This window comes from Cyprinodon tularosa, unplaced genomic scaffold (assembly GCF_016077235.1).
Source record: "Cyprinodon tularosa strain WSP-4 unplaced genomic scaffold, ASM1607723v1 ctg9, whole genome shotgun sequence".
In the NCBI taxonomy this organism is placed as follows: Eukaryota; Metazoa; Chordata; class Actinopteri; order Cyprinodontiformes; family Cyprinodontidae; genus Cyprinodon; species Cyprinodon tularosa.
The window spans coordinates 2,205,393-2,223,888 of NW_024039673.1; the positions used below are offsets into that span (position 1 = coordinate 2,205,393).

At 35.9% G+C, this 18,496-nt stretch overlaps 1 protein-coding gene across 5 annotated transcripts in view; it reads right to left on the bottom strand.

Moving 5' to 3' along the window:
* nrg2a (neuregulin 2a) overlaps positions 1 to 18,496 on the bottom strand; it is a 121,253-nt gene that overhangs the window by 2,663 nt on the left and 100,094 nt on the right. For 3 of the 5 annotated variants that reach the window (XM_038273945.1, XM_038273948.1, XM_038273949.1), the window contains exons 4-10: positions 14,263 to 14,383; positions 10,154 to 10,212; positions 6,757 to 6,780; positions 5,176 to 5,278; positions 4,090 to 4,213; positions 3,853 to 3,980; positions 2,402 to 2,623 (exon numbers count right to left, since the gene is read on the bottom strand). In XM_038273945.1, coding sequence (XP_038129873.1) covers positions 2,402 to 2,623; positions 3,853 to 3,980; positions 4,090 to 4,213; positions 5,176 to 5,278; positions 6,757 to 6,780; positions 10,154 to 10,212; positions 14,263 to 14,383 — 781 coding nt within the window. Of the gene's footprint in view, positions 1 to 2,401; positions 2,624 to 3,852; positions 3,981 to 4,089; positions 4,214 to 5,175; positions 5,279 to 6,756; positions 6,781 to 10,153; positions 10,213 to 10,581; positions 10,659 to 14,262; positions 14,384 to 18,496 lie in introns of all 5 variants that reach the window. The other 2 variants (XM_038273947.1, XM_038273946.1) reach the window with 2 other exon arrangements.

Consider the following 18,496-nt stretch of genomic DNA (forward strand, 5'->3'; position numbering starts at 1 on the left):
TTAAATGGATAAAGGCAGGAGTAGAAAAACTGTTTCGTGGGGAAATAAAGCGGAAAAACTTTGTGATGTCATAATTGTGAGGAAATTATCTTTGCATGAAGCTTCAAAGAGCAAAAAAGCTCCATTCCTGTAATGAAAAGCAGTAATATTTTTGGTCAGATAGTGCAAAAAACACATTAGTATTTCTCTGCATACAGATGATATGTTAAATTCGTACATATTAATATCTACATTTTTAAAAATGTTGCCAATGCTAATGTTTAGCAATAAATTAAATATTCCATCCCTTTTTTATAGCATTATGATAGCTCTTATTTCAAACAAGCTATGCTGGATGGTTATATTACAACGTATTCTAGAAGTTGGTTCTTTGCACATTTATGTAATTCGAATGCTCGGGTAACATGCTTGTTTTTGTTTTTAAAATATTACAATGCTGGAGCATGCCGACAGTTTTTATTTATCAGTGAAAAACTGTCAAACTGAGCAGGCATCTTCAGATAGATGAGAGTAAGAACCCTGACGGCTCACGATTGCAGGATACATGGATTATATTCTGTATTCTGCATATTTATCTATGCTTGTTTTGTTGATTTAGAAGTCACTAGAAGCTATATAACTGAAAACCAGCATGAAACTGAATGGGAAGATTTGAAGAGATGGATTAATAGGAAAGGTTAAAAGTATTTTAGAGATATGTTTAATGTGATCTTTTAGAGCCTATTTTTGGATTTTTTTAGTTTAGCCTTGGTAAGTCCTACTGTATAGCATTCTTTTGAACTATTATAAATTACTATAACAATTGCAATACATAAATAAAATATTGTGCTTTTTGTAATCTATAATCATGGCCTAAATGCAGGAAAATCCGAAAAACATTTTAAATATCATGTTTCCATTTTCTTTCTCTTTTTCTTTTCTTTTTACTTTTATATTGTTGTAAGTAACACTGTGATGCTTAATAAAATGTTGCTGGTCTGTAGGACAGGAAAATCACTAACCTACATGTATTTTTTTGACTCTTCTCTAAGAATTATACCTTTTTTTACCCATTCAAGTAGATATAGGTCAGTATCAGATTCTAACAGAATGATAACCCTGAGTAAGAATAAAAGCTTTAATTTTAAGGCAGTATTTATATAGATTTCAACAACATATATAATGTCATATTTAATGTTATTTTAGACTAAAAATTTATAATTAATTATTAATGAAACTAAAATAATTACAATAATGTTAGGATATGATTAATTATATATTGCGATATATATATTGATTTCAAAATGTAGAAATCCACTTGCTCTAGCAGCTCTACGGGGGTTGCAGTTAAGAAATGTACAATAAATTAATTTTATGAAGTAGAATTATAAGAATATATAAATAAATCTAATTAAAGTGAGAAGTTAAAAAACAATAATATAATAAAAACTATTTAGTTGATCATAGATATTTCCAGCTTGAGCTGAAGTCATTGTACTAAGGTTGGGAGTGGCAGGCTGGTGGGAAGTGGTGGTCTAGTGGTTAGGGCTTTGAAGTTGGAATCCAGAGGTTCTGAGTTCAAATCCCACTCCAACAGTCTGCCATTTTGGCTCTAAAATCTAATACATGATATAGGTTTCATGATAAAAAACACACTTGAGTAAAAAGATGATTGTGAACGCTTCTTAAGAGCTCCAAATTTTAATTTACAAGAAAAATGACATTCTTGCACTGTAATTCAACCTGTTTTCTTTTTTGGCTTGTTATCGGTACAGCTAACAAATTCCTAAAGCTTATCCTCTTAAGTCATAAAACTAAATAGATAAAAAACATATTTCTTAAAGAAAAAGGCATGTGGAACACAAGGAAATCTACCATTTAAAAACATCTATTGTGGCTTGGCAGCCATGCAGAAAGTTCATGTTTAAGCAACAGGCAGGTTTTTGGAGATACGGCTGCCGTGCCCAGAGCTGCATGAGAAGATTGGCATCAGGGTAGAACATATAAAGAAATATTTAAGGGATAAATATAGACTACAGCTGAGCTGATAAAGGGCTCATTTTCTAACTTGCCAAACAGAGCATCACCTATCTTTGTTATTTTCTGTTGTGACTATCAAATGGTTTGTTAAATAAATATGAATAAGATCCAGGTAAAAAAAAAAATGGTCTCAAGAACTGTATTCTAGTTGGGGAATAATGTTGTAATAGCTGAAGGAGCAGAGTTCCCACTGACATAAGCAGTTTTTCTAACTCTTGCCTTCCTTTGCATATTTGAAAATCATGTCTGTTGTGTGTCAGTTTCCCCTGATTGCCCTCACTGGCCTCTTGGGGCGGACGCAGAGCCAGCAGAGAGGGGAAATGTTTCTGCCTGTTTATTACAATCTTAAAGCTAAATTGGCCAGGCAGGCCCTGCCTCCCACCTGTCGCTGTGCGGAGAGTCTCCCAGCGAGTCGAACGAGTCTCCATACTGCAGCCCTGGCCGATGGGGATCAGAGTAACCACAGTGAGCAGCTCGCCGCGCCCGTGCCTCCATGCATGCAGGGCTGCTGCATTTACTGGTCCCCACAGAAGATGACATCATTCCCGGCGAGTCAGAGAGGAAACTTTCAGACCGATCCAGGCTCCATGTCCGTTCCTCGTGTCTGTCAAATAAAAAAAAGGTGTTAACATGAACACACCCCGAATTGTCCAAAAGATTATATTTTTCCTTCTTTGTAGCAGAGAATAAAGCCCTTTTAGCAAAAAGGAAGACTCTCTATTTCCACAGGAAAAGGATTTATCTACTATGAGTCACCTGTTTAAAACCTACAATCTTTACTCCTTGATCTTCTCTCCTCTAATACTGACACATAAGTTCTAGCAGTTTTAATACTCCTCCACACTAATTAAATAAACTTGGCTTATTTTATGTCTGGCTTATCAATTTTTCAAGTTATTTAAATTTAGTCAAATCTGATGGATTCCAAACCCAAGCAGTGTTTTTAAGGTCATACCACAGCAGCACAGTTACATTTTGGCTGAAATTCTACTGGCAGAATCCCAAACCATTATTGAATTGTGAAGGTCATTATGAATCATAAGTATTTGTGCATTGTAACCGTCAATTTCTAAGTTGTAAGGAGAAATCAAACATAGCTTTTTGTAAAAAAAAAACAATCCATCTGCCAGTTCAAATCAGTTAGAGAGCACAAATTAAAATTACCTTCATATTTACATTTTTTAAGCCATCCAGATCAATGAACTGCTGCATAGCCCAAATGATTATGATTTCACACAAAAAACATTTTTCTTTGTTGTATATTTATTGTAGAAAGTTTGGCAAATACAGGCAGATTAACAACTGAAGGATTGTATTTGGCTAAAACAAACCAAAGACACTGAAAAAAGCAGGAAGACCAATTAACTGAAAATCACATCTACTGTATGCTAACATAAAACGACCAATCGAGAAAAAAAAAAAAAAGGAAATCTGCAGACTATCCTTTAAGTTCGACACAGGGAGTCTGATAATAGCTTGAAGTTATAGAAAATAATGGGAGGGGAAAAGATCAAGGCAAACCGAGGACACCTAGTGACCATTACAGGGAACAGATAATTCCAAACAGTAACTCCTGGACCAAAAGAGATACACAGGAGATGAAACTCTCACACAGCAGCTACAAGTTTGTTTAAAGATATAAAGAAAACGTAAAATGAACCCTAACCCAAGAAAATACAGGGGCAGTAATCTATTACCTTACACCCAGTAGAAGAGGAGTAACAAAAATGTATCGCACAATCTAACTTAACAGCTTTGGTTAGCTCACGTCACATCAGTCTAAGAAAAAAATGACATTACAGGCACAATGTGACACATATAAGGACTGCTTACCTTTGAGTTGATGAGTGGGCTCGCGTGGAAGAGTTGTGAGATCTGGAAGAGGCATGACTGGCTGGGAATGAGCGCTCTGTTGCTGGCCGTGTGACTCGCTCAGTTGCAGGGACATTCTTTGATATGTACTGTAAAAATATCAGAAACTAATTCATTAATGTAGAGTTAACACATCTTCATAAGATGTATTTATGTTCATCATAGCATTTTATTGGACTTTTCTCTCATAAAACGTACATCTACCATAGGGATTTCCTCTGGGCCGGGTCCTGGGTGATTAGGTCCATTAGCAAGGTTTCGGTTGGGATGTTCAGGGCACATGTTCTGTCGCATATGATTGTGCATCTTCTTTCTTTGTTTCCTGTTAAATGATGAAAAAATATACATTTTATTCATTTTTTCCTTTGCATTTTGTTAAGTTAAACTATCCATTCAAAACATAAAAAAATAGAATATATAGCTGATTGCTAAAGGAAAAATAAAACTTTAAAGTACAGAACATAAAAATAATAAATAAATAAAAGAACTAAATCTTTATAAACCTGATCTTTTCTTTTCAAAGCAAATCAGGAACTTTTAAAGTATGTTTGGACAACAAACAAACATACAGTAAATAAGAGCCAAATATGGAAAACTTAGGTGCTGTATCCTTAACTGTTTCGATCCAAACTGTGTGTATTTACCCACAGTTGCAGTTGTGTTTTATATCAGTATTTTAACTTATCTTTCTAGAGTGAGAGAGTTTGCATAAATTCAGTGATGCAGGGAATTGTATCAATAATCAGGTCCAGAATTGGAGCAGAAATTACCAAATGCTGCTTTTTTTTTTTTCAAGCAGTTATTTATACTGCAAAAAATGGGATTTCTAAAATCAAGGGGAAAAAACTAAATGGCAGGAAAAAGCTTCTCAAACTAAGTAAAATCATTGTTGATATTTCCCCATTACTTTGATATTTCCCCGTTGATATTTCCCCATTACTTTCTTTGTCATTGAATAATTCACAAAAGAAATCTTTACTTTTAGGTGCATATTCACCCTGGAGAATTTAACAATTGCAACCACTTTTTTCTTTTGCGTGACCACTACGCTATGCATTGATTGCTGTCTTGCATTTCAGACATAAAGTCATCCCCACCTGTTAAATTTCCCTGTCTTATCCTGTCTCTTGATTTCTCTCATATCATGAATATAACTGTACTATAGTATAGTTGATTATATATGCCCTTTCAATGCCAACATCTTATTGATGCCATTGTCTTTTATAAACTTTTCAACATGGACTGAAACGGCCAAAGATAGTTATATTGATATGCAAAACTTACTTGGTTTTACAGTAGGCAACCACACACAAGATGCCCACCACCAACAGAGCCACACAAATACCCGTGATTGTCAGGACTCGTTTCTGGTAGAGTTCCTCTGCCTCTGTCAAAAGATACACCAGCAGAGACAAAAGAGGGAAAAGGAAAGCAAATAATTAGTTTCAAAGTGATATTTCCCGCAGTTTTTCTAAAAAGATAACAAAATCTTCATCCTCCCCTTTCTAACAAAAAGAGCCTGTCCTATCGCATTATCACATGGCAGCAATGATCTATCTATCTATCTATCTATCTATCTATCTATCTATCTATCTATCTGTCTGTCTGTCTGTCTGTCTGTCTGTCTGTCTGTCTGTCTGTCTGTCTGTCTGTCTGTCTGTCTGTCTGTCTGTCTGTCTGTCTGTCCGTCCGTCCGTCCGTCTGTCTGTCTGTCTGTCCATAATTCACAAAGAAAAACAACATTTACTTTTTTCACAACATCATAAAATCAGTTTATCAAAAATAGGATTAAACATATTATTTTAAAGGATGATTTTTGTTTATAATTTTCCAGAAAAGAGCTTCTGTGTGGCAAAGGTAGAAAATTATGGGGCAATAGGGTCTTTAAAAAGCAATATGACTTCAGAGAAAAAAAATAGTCAATCCAATATTTCACATCTTCCATAGGAGGCCTTCTTTCATTCACCAGCAGCCATGTTTGTCATCACGCCAATTTGTGACAAGTTTATGGCGGCGTAAATATATATTGGAAGTTAGTTTATCTATAGCAGTAAAGTGGGAAATATTTCACTGGGCATGTCATCTGCTTATAATGACTTTATGTAGAGGAAATGACACTGGTGCTTCTGCAGTAACACAGTGTTCCTCAATTCTAGTGCGTGAATGCACTTGTATAATTGCACCATATCTGAAAGAATGCCTCTAGCCATTATTCTAAAATCTCACACACAGAAACCCTTTTCTGTTAAAAAAAAAAAAAAAAAGTGACAGGAGACAAAAGCGGACAATGAAAAGAGATAGAGGCGGATAGAAGGGAAGTGGGAGGCTGTCAAACATTAAAAAAGCATGCATTGGAAAAGGAAGAATTTGTACCAATATAACACATATTATGATTCCGACTTAAACATTTGTTTGATAAAGGGTATGGAGAAGGGTAAAGTAACACATAAACAAAAAGAGAGTCAATGCATGTGAGAGAATAAAAGAAAAATATGAAGGAAAAAGACATGAATAAACTAGACTATTTGCTGATCCATTAGGGACAAACATGAGGCATCATGCTTGTTACAAATCAAATTAAAAACCAGGCTTCTAAAAGGGAAAACTTAACTATTGTGAGAAAGTTGGAAACTTAGTTAACAATACTTTTTGATCACATGTACAGTGGGAGGCGTTGCATCCATGTTAATGATGCTGGACGGAGAATCTGCGAGTTTGTCATTCTGATAAGTTATGATGACTCCAGAGATTGATTGGTTAATTAAAAACAGGAAGGTGTGTTTTATAAATCAACGAGCATGTCACACCAAAAGACGTTGTGGTAGCTAGGCTAGCGCTGAGAGTCAAAATGGATTTTTTTCATACCCATATATTCAATCCCAAGATGCTCTGCCATTGCAGAGGGTTGACAGATGAAAGGAGGAACAAGGACAAAAACAGAAACAAGAGAGCAGATTAAGATATTGGCACCTCGAGCATACATATAGTGGTGTATAAACAAGTTGGCAACACAGCCAACTATGAGAGAAAATATGTTTTAGTAATTGCGCAAGACAAGACAAAACCAAGAAGCACAAACTTGAAACAATACTAGACAAAACCACACAAAACAACTGAACAATGTTAACTTCACATTGCCTATTAGGGCTGTCAGTTTCTACAGATGGAAGGTCCTCTGGTTTCTGCATGTCTCAACTTATTAAAAGAGTCTTTAATTTTAAGATTGATGGTAATATTTGAGGAAAAGGATTTGTTGTTATAAGGATCAGAAGGATGCTGCCGCCATCCTGTTATTGAACTAAATCCAATAGAGTAATCGGAAATACTTTAGTGTGTAACGTGTCAAGATACAGAATATTCCATTAAAATTTCACAGAGCAAATTTTGTCTTTTATTGAGTGAAATTGGAGTTATGATGTACAATTTCATTCTGAAGAGAAGTTATGTTACCTAAACAAACTTTAAACAGGAAGTGAATATTGGTTGCATAGTAACCCTCATTGCTGCTGTTAGAGGAAAATATGTGTCATCTGCAGAGATTACCCGTGCTTTTCAGTTTTCTGCCGTGCAGACTGTTACACTGTCAGCTCCCTGACACACCCATCACATGAACAGGCAAGTTAAGGGCTGGTGTAAAAAAACAGGGGTTGTTCCAATACATCTGTACTCTGTATTGGAATAATATTGCTGAATATAAAAATTATTGTTGGGCCATACATTTTCTGACAAAGTGAAGCCATGTGGACGTTGCACCAATGAGCCGAGTCCATAACTCTGGCATACTTGTTGGGTTTGGCAGCTCTCAGCCATGATTATGATAACATGATAATATTGTATCTCATGAGGATAAAGGCGCCTCGATCTGGGAGGAGACTCGGATGGTATGAAATTGGATAGTTTTTTTTGTATTTTTTTTAGAATATATATTCATGTTGTTAAAAGAACCTTGTAAAATCCCATACCAATCAGACTTTTTCATGTTATTTCACGTTTTAACTATAGACCTGAATGTATTTTATTTGAATGTTATGTAATACAGCAACAAAAAGAAAGGTTGCATTCAAATCTGGAAGGAACATGATGATACCTTCCACATTATGAAATCTTTTTTTACAAGTACAAGTTTGAAAAATGTCTTCACTGCTTTTAAAAACCAGATAAAAATTTGTCAGAAACTCATAAAATCATGTCCTGTTTTCCTTTCTCTACTCAAATATATCCCCCTTTGAAATTACAGTGTGACAAAAGTTTGAAAAGTTTAATAGGTGATAATATTTTTTAACAAAACTCAGCTTAAAGACCTATTTTAACTTTTCTTATGCCTTTGATAGACTTACAATGAAAATAAAACATAAAAGTTTAAGCAATTACAGGTTGACTTTTTTGACACAGGCACACACCTGTACTGAGGTGGGGGAGCGTCAAAATAAAGAGAAAAACATTTTTTCAGTACGACAACAAATTTTAACACGTTGCATCGCAGCCTAATGTGAACTAAAATTACTTGTAATTTACTGTATGTGTGTGGGGGGCATGTACAACAAACGTAAACTGGACTACAGAGATACGTCTTTGTGATCAACAGGCAGATTAACAAAAGCAGAAGCACTTTGGTATTCTCTTGAAGTTACTTTAAATGGAAACAGTATGAGCTTACAGAAGACATGATGCTAACAAATATGCTGTAGGATTTTAGCGGGAGACTTTGTTTTAACAGAACTAAGTTGTACTTTGCCTATTATACTAAATAAAGAAAAACATCATATCTTCAGCTCTGGGGGTTTGCAACAATAATACTGCATTACTTGTTATCTTGGTTGAATATTTGTGAGGGCCTGAGGGTATTTTTACACAATGGATGTTGTATTTAAACGAAGACAGTCTGAAGGAAGGCTTTTGTCTCTAGATTGTTATCACAGTAAAATGCCTTAAGGGCAGGATTTATTTTAGAAAACTTCTCAACAGATCTTCCATTAATTTTGGGCTAATCTTGAAATTGATGGATGTTTTTGCCAGTGTTGCTATGTTGAATTGAGATGTTAAAATGTCTGCTTAGAGACTTGCTGGACAGTTTTTTTTTTTTTTTCTATTTTGTGTTGAAATATTTTTCTTTAACATAATTAGACCATAGAAAAATACAAGGAAGAGCATGATTATAAAGATAATGAATGCACTTAATTTTATTTAGGAATGCCAAAGCAAAAGGGGTGGGGTGCACAAATTATTCTTTTGTACATTTTTAAAACTTTTAACTTTTTTTACTGCTTAACTACCAATATATAACAACAATGTTGGGATATATAACATTGCAAAATGTGAAAGTTAAATAAATCTATTCAATATTATTTGCATGGGGCTCCTATGCAGTATGAGCACCATTTTGTTGGTTTTTTGTGAAGCCTACATGTCAGTAGTTAAAAAAAAAATTCAACAAGTCAAACTTTTACGGTGTAGCCCTAACCTTTAATTTCCTCAGAATGGCTGTAATTGAGGACCTCGGCATGCAATCAACTGGTCTGAAAGTGAAACAAGCACGGGTTCTTGCCTCAGCTTTGAAGTACTGTGATGCGCGGCTTTCAGATGCATGCAGCCACAATTAGTCAAGAATTAAGCAAGTATTGGGAAACATTCTGTCATGTTGATTCATGTTGCATCTCCTGATACCGCTAATTAAAAGTTTATATACGAGTGAGCTGTCTGAGAGACTTTATGGAGGCGAGAACCTGAGTTCTAAGCTTTAGCTAAGCTTTGTTACACCTACAGAATGCAAGATTTTACATGCATTTTTACTAAAACTTTTGCTCAGACTATGATTTGAATTAATGGATTGACTCAAGTAATATCGCACATGCATACAAGCCTTGAAATTGCATAAAGGGGGCTCCCGAGATTAGTTTTTTAGCTTTCATCCTGCCAGTGTTGTTACATGCAGCTCACTTTATGCAAACAATCAGCTTCCAAGAAGCATCTAAAAAAGACAACACACACACACCACAACTTGTTGCATGCAAAATCTACCACGAGACGGCACATGCAAAGCTCTTTCAGCTACAGGAAGAGCGCGAATACACAAAATCAAACTCGGACCAACCACAGAAACACGCTCTACTAATCTGTGCCAGCTTGTGAATGAGTCATCAAAGGACACAAAGATATAATTATTAGGTAACTACAGGAAATGACTGAAATCTCTCTACACCCAGCATGCATGCATCACACAAGGACAGTCTGACACAGAGACAGAAGAGAGAAGTTGACATACGGTAGAAACTGGCCATAACGTAGGTTTGACAGCGATCACCAGTAAAGTCATTTGGACACCTGATGGGAAGAAAGCCAAAGAAAGAGGGGGAGGAGATGAATGAGGAAAAGACAGAAAATAGAGGGACAGTGAAGTGAAAAGGGAGAGCAAGTTGACGAAAAGAAGGGGAAAATTGGGGAGAGGGGTGGGAGAGAAGGAGAGAGACACAGAATTAGAACAACAGCACAACTACGGACAGCAAAAGCAGAGTTTTCCCATGGACGACAGCACCATGTGTATGGTGGTGTGCACAGCCCATTGTGCAGTTGACCTGAGAGGGAGGAAGAGAAGGAAAAAGAGCAAGACGGTTGGGGTGACAGGAGTCCACTGGAGTAAAACCAGGGGCTACAGTGTCTCTGTTGTCGTCTGCTCATATCAAGTAGACATACTTTTTAAAGGATTGGGCATGTACAACCGCTGTGGCTCGGTGTTTGAGCATCGACGGCCGTAGAATCCGTCCGGACATCTGGGAAAAAGCACACATGTGTTATGAAAAAGAAAAACACGAAGATATATTTTTTTTGAATACCAGACATTATAATTTTGAGGGGCTCTGCGCATTGAAATAAACACAAAAAAAAAATCAACATGTGGCAATAACTGGACAAAGACTGAAATCCTGCTACAGGTCTTCACAGCCAATACATAAATCATCCGAAGGAATCCTGTGCAACAAAGCTGAAGATAGGTTAATAAGGTTTCTTCTTGCAAATCCTATTGGAATCCTGGCAGCTGTGCTCACAACCTGCAAATATGCCAGTTTTATCTCAGTAACAACACATCAGACAAAAATAAACACCACATTACTGACTGGAATTTTAGAAATATGATTTATGAAAACACAGAACAAACATTGGACTGTTTGTTTAATGTGGTTTATGGTGTTAACATGTAGCTCTGCCGGTAAGTCAAAATGGGTTAATATTTTTGTAACTGAAGACAGGCTATCTCCAGGATCAAGGGTGTTGACCATACTTCCTCATTATAATCCTATTAGGGTGAGTCAAGGGGTCACTTCAAGAGGCCACCAATGTTTTACTCACAACCAACACAAGACTACCAATCTAACAAAGGTCAATGCTTTTGAATTAGTGGTTTCACACAACACCTCCCAGGAGCACAATAACATTTAAGAGAATTACTCATCCTGAGTGATGGCTTAGTTTGAAACTGGGGCACTGCACCACCCTGATACTAAGGAAACTTGGCTGAAAGTGGAAACATATTAAGCGTAATTAAGACATCAACATAAAGCGCCAACTGGGATCTGGGAGGGCATATATGAGCAGGTTACGTTCTGAAAGAGATAAGCAAATTAGCAAATGGTTTGATTTGTCTGGGAAGATCTGCAGACATTTGACATCCTTGATCCTAGAGTGGATGTTGGAAATTTATAAACTTCAGTTCTAAAACATTTTAACATTCTGACACTCATGTACTGTAACGTGTCTGACAAATGTTTCTCATTACAAACACAAAGTAAACTCTATCTTCTTTGTATTGTATGTGATGGACCAACAAAAGCTCAGCACTTGATTGTGGAATTGTGGGTGAATGTTTAGCTCCATGCATCTGTGGTTGTGCACCTACAGTATATCCACATGTTTTGCCTATGCCTGCATGGATAAAGGAGACTTGCATTGGCTTTTTTTTTTTTAAGCACTCTCCTTCTTGCCTCTCTACCATAAAATACAGATTTGTAGAGTGCAGAAATATTTGTGGTTTAAAGAACAAATTCTCACATCTGGATCTCTGCTCCTCTGGATTTGCCATAGACATTTTAATGGCTTTATGGTTAATGTTCTGCTTGGCTTTCTGGGTTTTCTAATCAGTGTGCTGCATTCCTTTTTCCTTATGATGCCGATATATACTAAGATAAATTAAACAGTAGCAGAAATATAGCCTGAGCTTTGGGTGAATGATTGCACTGAATAATATGATATCCAACTAAAAGTATTTAAAAACAAATATTAGCCCCAAAAAACATTTATCTACGTAATCAATCTCCAGTTATGCACTTCTATTGTGTGAAAACAAAACTCTAGTAGTAAGAACACAACAGGTAAACGATTAATCAACTCTTCTCAGCTAAATCTGACCTTCCTCCTTGTTGTTTGTATCTTGTTTTTTTTAAAAAAAGACATGTATTGCCTTTTACAATCAATTAATCCAACTCCTTTTTTTTGTTCATCTATATGCATTTGACTCTATAAAATATTTGTAGGTAATTAATTAATGTCAACACTGAAGTTTATGTCTTAATGACAAGCAGATGGATATAAAAGACAGCCTTGCTGTTTGCATGGTTGCTTAGACAGTGAGAAATGCCCAGAAGAGCCTGGCCTGTATCAGATAAGGTGGCCATGGGACAACAAATTGCTCCAAGCCTTTCCTACATTAGCCAACTCTATAGGACCTGTGCCCTGGCCTTGAGTGAATTAGCAGCCGCTACTGAGTTATTGCCACCTTTGATTTGTACACAGCATATAGAAGTGCTGTTGCAGTCTTTGCTGGTTGTTTACATTTTTTTTTTTTTGCTCTGGCCAATTTGGCAGCAAAGCCCTGCTAATGTTTCAGCTCTACATCAAACTGCCCGCCAGACTTATGTGACAGTTTATGCCCTAAGAAATCCTGTAAATTGTAATGTCCGACATCCTTTGAAGCGAGATTCATGTTCTGCGCTATTAAGCTCTGATTTAAGAAGTCAAACTAGCAACATCACTATAACTGATCAATTTTTGTGCTCTACAGACTGACATTTTGCAAAGTGATTTTGACACAGTTAAAAATACTCTATACATTTGTTATTTATTTATATATTTATCGTTTGTAACCACAAGCTTCCATAGTTTTTATTGGGAGTTTTTGTGATAAACCCACATAAAGTGGTTCTTTACTAAAAAGTGATAGAATAATCAGGCAACATTCTTGTTATTGAAAAAATAAATATAAAGCGTGTATTTGTAACTTTGTCCAATTTTTTTAATATCCGTAAATAAATTTCATAGAAACGTTAGCTGTCATATCTTATTTTTTCAAGTAAACCCTAACAGCTTTAATAGTACAACCTTAATCACAGAATTAGATAGAATTAGCATACATAGGGAAAGTTATGTGAAAGGAAAACTGCTGCACATTACCCTGAATACATGAGCCCCACTTTCAGATATGGGGATCATTGTATGCTGTTAGGGTAAAATGAGTTGTTTTATCGTGCTATGACATTAAAAAAACTAAACACACACAAAAAACAATAAAACATTAAAACACACCAAGGTTTGCTGATGTGACACAATTAAACACAATTGTAACATTTAAGGGATGCTGTGGGAAAGTATATTAATGGTGAAGAAGAACTCAAAAAAAGATTTTTTAACCCGCAACCTGAAATAAGTTATACATTTGTCATAGTTTAAGGAAACATTTAATGATAAAGAAAGACTGGCCAAGAAACTCTTGCTTCTTTGAAAGTGAAAATTTCTGACACAAACAGATAGAAAACTCCCTGTTTATGTTCCCCTCCTGGAAAGCATCCTTACTTATGTTTTTTTTTTCTTTCTTAAGCCTCACACAAACTAAAATCTAAATGTCAAAGAGGTTTTTTCTGAGAAGATGTCAACCTCTGTTCCCCCTAAAACTCAATGACACAGACTTAAACACATCTTAACACATTGGCCTTGATCGCCTCTCTATAATGTAAGCAACGATTGTATTTATCTCATTGGGGGCCTCTAACAGGAATAAATATTTGTTCACTACTAAACCAGTGACTCATGACATTTAAAAGGGCTTTTAATGTGCAACCCTTTTGTACACTAAACAAGACTTAAAAGAGTAAGCACACCACCTGACTCCATTATTAGTGTTAAAATACACAACAGGTGGCGGATAAGAGGAACCGAGATCCTGACTCCCCCTTCCCCTTTATGCCTAACTACTCTCTACTGCTGAAAGAAACATGGTACATCATGATAATAGTTTTTTTTTTCTTTGCTGTTATATTGTTTTAAAGATCAAACTGTAAAGATTAAAATAGAGAGTCCAAAAAAAGCATCAAAAGGAAAACTCACCTGCAGGCAATCTCATTTAGATTATCGACGAAAAAACACTCGCCACCATTTACACAGTAGGCCTGCTGTGTTTTGTTGCACCCTCTGGTGTGGCCTGAGTCTGGAGATAGCGTTGTGGTTACTAGAACAGAAAAAGAAAACATGACAATTTTACTCATGTATCACGAGAAATCCACAACTATTGGATTAATTGGCAGAGACCAGCTGAAACTCTAAAAATAGAAACATCATTGCTAGAGAGGAAAACCGAAGAGTCCTTTAGGAGATAAGTGTGTTTAATAAGTACATTGGAAATAATAAGCTTTAATCTTAGTCTTAGTGCAGATTTTTACTTCAGAGAAAATATTGACCTAAGATATTAATATTATATTGCCTTATCTTCAAATGAACTCAGTTTAACAAAGATGGCAATCCAAAATTTCTAGTAAGAAATGTGTGAAAATCATTACATTCCATCTTTTTTTGAATACAATGATCATGCATAGAAATATATAAAAAAAATCAACATTTAATGTGAGCTAATTTATCCGAACATAGTGCAGTGCCTCTTTTTAACTAAGTTTACATGCAGTAGATGCAGATTAGTGTAAGATAGCACCTTTTTGTTAAAATGTTGTAATGGTGGAAGGAAAAAAAGAAGGTAAAACAAACTGTTATAGGTTTACTGTATTCATATTTTCATTCACATTTTTGATATTGGCTACAAGAGAAATTCCTCTGTGTCACATGTGCTTCCCAGGGAAAAAGTTATTATTACTAATGTTTTGTTTCCAACAAAGCTGGATCATTTGGCTCATTAAATACATCAGCTTCAACAAAATCACTATAAAATAAATCTAAGTCAATCAGGGATATGAATACTGGTCAAACATGCCCTTGTGGGACAGTCCTAACATTTATAGTCTTGATTATAAACAAGTATTTTGTGATTTACTTATACAACACACTTTTATCTCCAAAAGGACTCTTCAATGTTCAGCCTCAGATGTAATTGTGTTTCTAAGCAGTGTTGACACTATCTCAAGAAGCTTCTACGAAGAAAGATAAATATTTCCCTGTCATAATGTAGGAGTTGTTTATGCACTGACTCAATTCATTGGAATGGCCTGAGATTTCATGTATCTGATCTTAATCCCCCCTCTACTTCTCTGACTGCGCTGATATAACATGCCTGGGATGAAGACTGCTTATCAAAACACGGGACAGGTAAAAAGTGGCAGGATGGGGCTTGAGGGGAATGGGCTGTGCTTAGCATGTCAGATGGTGACACGTGATTGCACCAAATGTTAGATGTTTCAGTGTGACATTGAAAATAGAGATGCTTTGTGTGGGAAAAATGTTAAGAGTCCCAATATATCTGCAGTCTGATACTAATGCCGTGCAAAGTGCTGTAAAGAGGAATCACTCAATTAATTTTTCAGCCAGGCTTCTGGCTCTGACAGTAAGCAGTTCGCCTCCACTGCAAGGTTTCACAACTCCTGCTTCTCATTCTTTATTTTTTCAAGAAGTCGGAGAAGTTTTGCTTTGACAAAAAAAAACAAGACCAACAAACCAAGCATATTCTGTAGGCCAATGTTCTTGTTTATAGTATCAGTTTGAAAAGACTCCAGTAGGTTTTCAATTTAAAAGACTAAAATGCAAAACTGTCACAAAAGATTAAAAGCAGAAGAGTATACATGATGAAAATACAGTAGCTTTGCAATTAAGTTAGATTTTCCTTCCTTTCACACCCATACAATCTCAGGTTTAACTCCAACAAACATCCATCTGAAAAATAAACCAAGATATACATTTACTGCAGGTTTAATCTGGTGAGATCAGTTAATTTGTGATTCATAGCCAACTTCTCCGTTGAAACGGGATTACATATATAAACACCTGAGCTCCACTGTCACATATTCCTGGGTTAGCAAAACACAATAATATTTTTATACCAGAAGAGCCCTTAACATTATCTGCTGCCACTTCCATGGGAAAACCATTTTAGCATCATCAGCAGATCACGGCTAATTTTCTTTTCATCTGAGTCTTCCTGCTTGCACCCAGCCAGGTAAAACACCAGTAGGGAGGCAGCTCATAGAATTTCATGCACCTTCCTTCCAATACTAAAAATTAAAACCTCTCCAAAAGGCTTGGCTTTTACTCTAGATATATAAATGGTAAAAGTGCAGAACAAACTGGTTAAATCTAAAGAGAGCAGATGCTAGTAAAATGGACTTGCATCATTTATCTCTGCCAAGTTTTTATAAAATTTCCCCTTCGAACCCCAAAGAGTCTCCATTCAATCCTGCTACTGTTGCAGTTTAAATCATTTTTAATTAGACGCAGCAGACAACTTTTTTAGAGTTTTGTGCAGTTATTTCTTCACTATCGGGTACTGCACACTGCCAGTCAGCTGGCTGTGAGAAAGATGGCAAGAAGGAAAGAGATTGGAAATGGAAATGACACTACAGCTTAAAAGGGCTGACAGAGCATCAGCTGGAGCATAGCCAGTCAAATTACTATCTTAATTAATTTGTATTCCTATCATTACACTATAATAACAATTATCCATTTCCGTCACTCTATATCCAAGCTGTGGTTGTGAGGGGTGCTGGTGCCTATCTCCAGCTGTCTATGGGCGAGAGGGGCTGTACACCCTGGACAGGTCACCAGTCTATTGCAGTGCAACACAAACAACTATTCACACCTAAGGAGAATTTAGAGAAGCCAGTTAACCGAACAGTCATGTTTTTGGACTGTGGGAGGAAGCTGGAGTACCAGGAGAGAACCCACACATGCTCAGGGAGAACATGCAAACTCCATGCAGAAAGTCGCCAACCTGGGAATCGAACCCAGAACATTCATGCTGCAAGGCTACTGAGCAGACTTATTTAAAAAATATATAATCTATCATAAGAATGTTATGTACAAAAAACACTCTTTTAATTTTGTTTTTCCAAGTTTGAAGACGTTTCGCTTCCCATCTAGGAAGATTTTTCAATTCAAACTGTCAGACTTAGCGTTGAGTTCAAGGCTTTATAGAGTGGACCAAGACAAAGCCTTGTTTTAGCTCACTATGACCTGGATGACTGATATCTTCACCAGCATATTGCTTAAGTCTGTTATGAAAACTGTAATGACAATAAAAAATGTTTATAGAAAGTTATTTTAACTTTGGTACAAGTTTCTTCATGATTGTTGCTTCTCTGTTTCGAAGAAATGTTACCAAATCATCTCAGGCATTATTGTTTTGAATCTTTAAGTTAATATTCTTTCACAGTATTATTTTCACTCAAGGGTATCATACCGTGAGAATGTTGTAACAGCCCATGCCTCCCTATATGTGGGTATAAACCCATATATGTGGGGTGCCTTAGAAAAAGAACACTTAACAGCAAAAATCAAGGTTGCAAACTTGACTGCAGACAGGTTGTGCTATTAAAGTTTAAACCATATGGGCTTCACTGTGGATTGTGTTTTTCCTTCACTGTGGATTCTGTTCTGCAGACTCAATCATTTTTTTGAAAATAGAAAAATAGCTCTGCTTCTTAAAATAAGTAAAACATTTTATTTTAAAATGTAACAAGGGTATATTAGGCATATTACTTGTGTCACAAATGAATAATCGACAGCCCCATTACTTTCTATCACATAACACCACCTGCGTCTGGCACAATGATCGCTTTCAATCATGTTCCATTTAAACCCATCAGCATTTCTGATAAAACTGTTCACATCTGAAGCACAGTAATCTGGTCTGTCATGTTGCTTTAAATGCAAAATTAAACTACCCTAATTTGACTTCTGTGTATACTAAGGCTCCTCATTCGCTGTCTTACGGTATGTTGGTGTCTAGTCTATCCATTTTCCAACAAATGCCCAGACTTGGTGTTGACAACAAAGTATTAACACTCGGCTGTTTTAGATCATATACTTGTTTGTTGTTTGTTTTTAATGATCAAACTTGTTCACACATTTTACTTGTGGTGTACCACAAGGGTAAGTCCTTATTCCAGTTCTTTTCACCATATATATTATTAACTTATCAAAAATATCAGATAGCATGGGATAGATGTCCAATTTTATTCTGATGATACTATATTATAAAGCTATATTAAAAAATTCTAATGAATCCTATCAGTTTGGTTTGCTAAATATATTTCTTAGAGGCTGAAAAACGTCAGTGACCTTTTATTTTCTGATTTTAATTCAGTCAAGTTAGAAGTCAAACTAGTCAATCAGTTACTTTCTT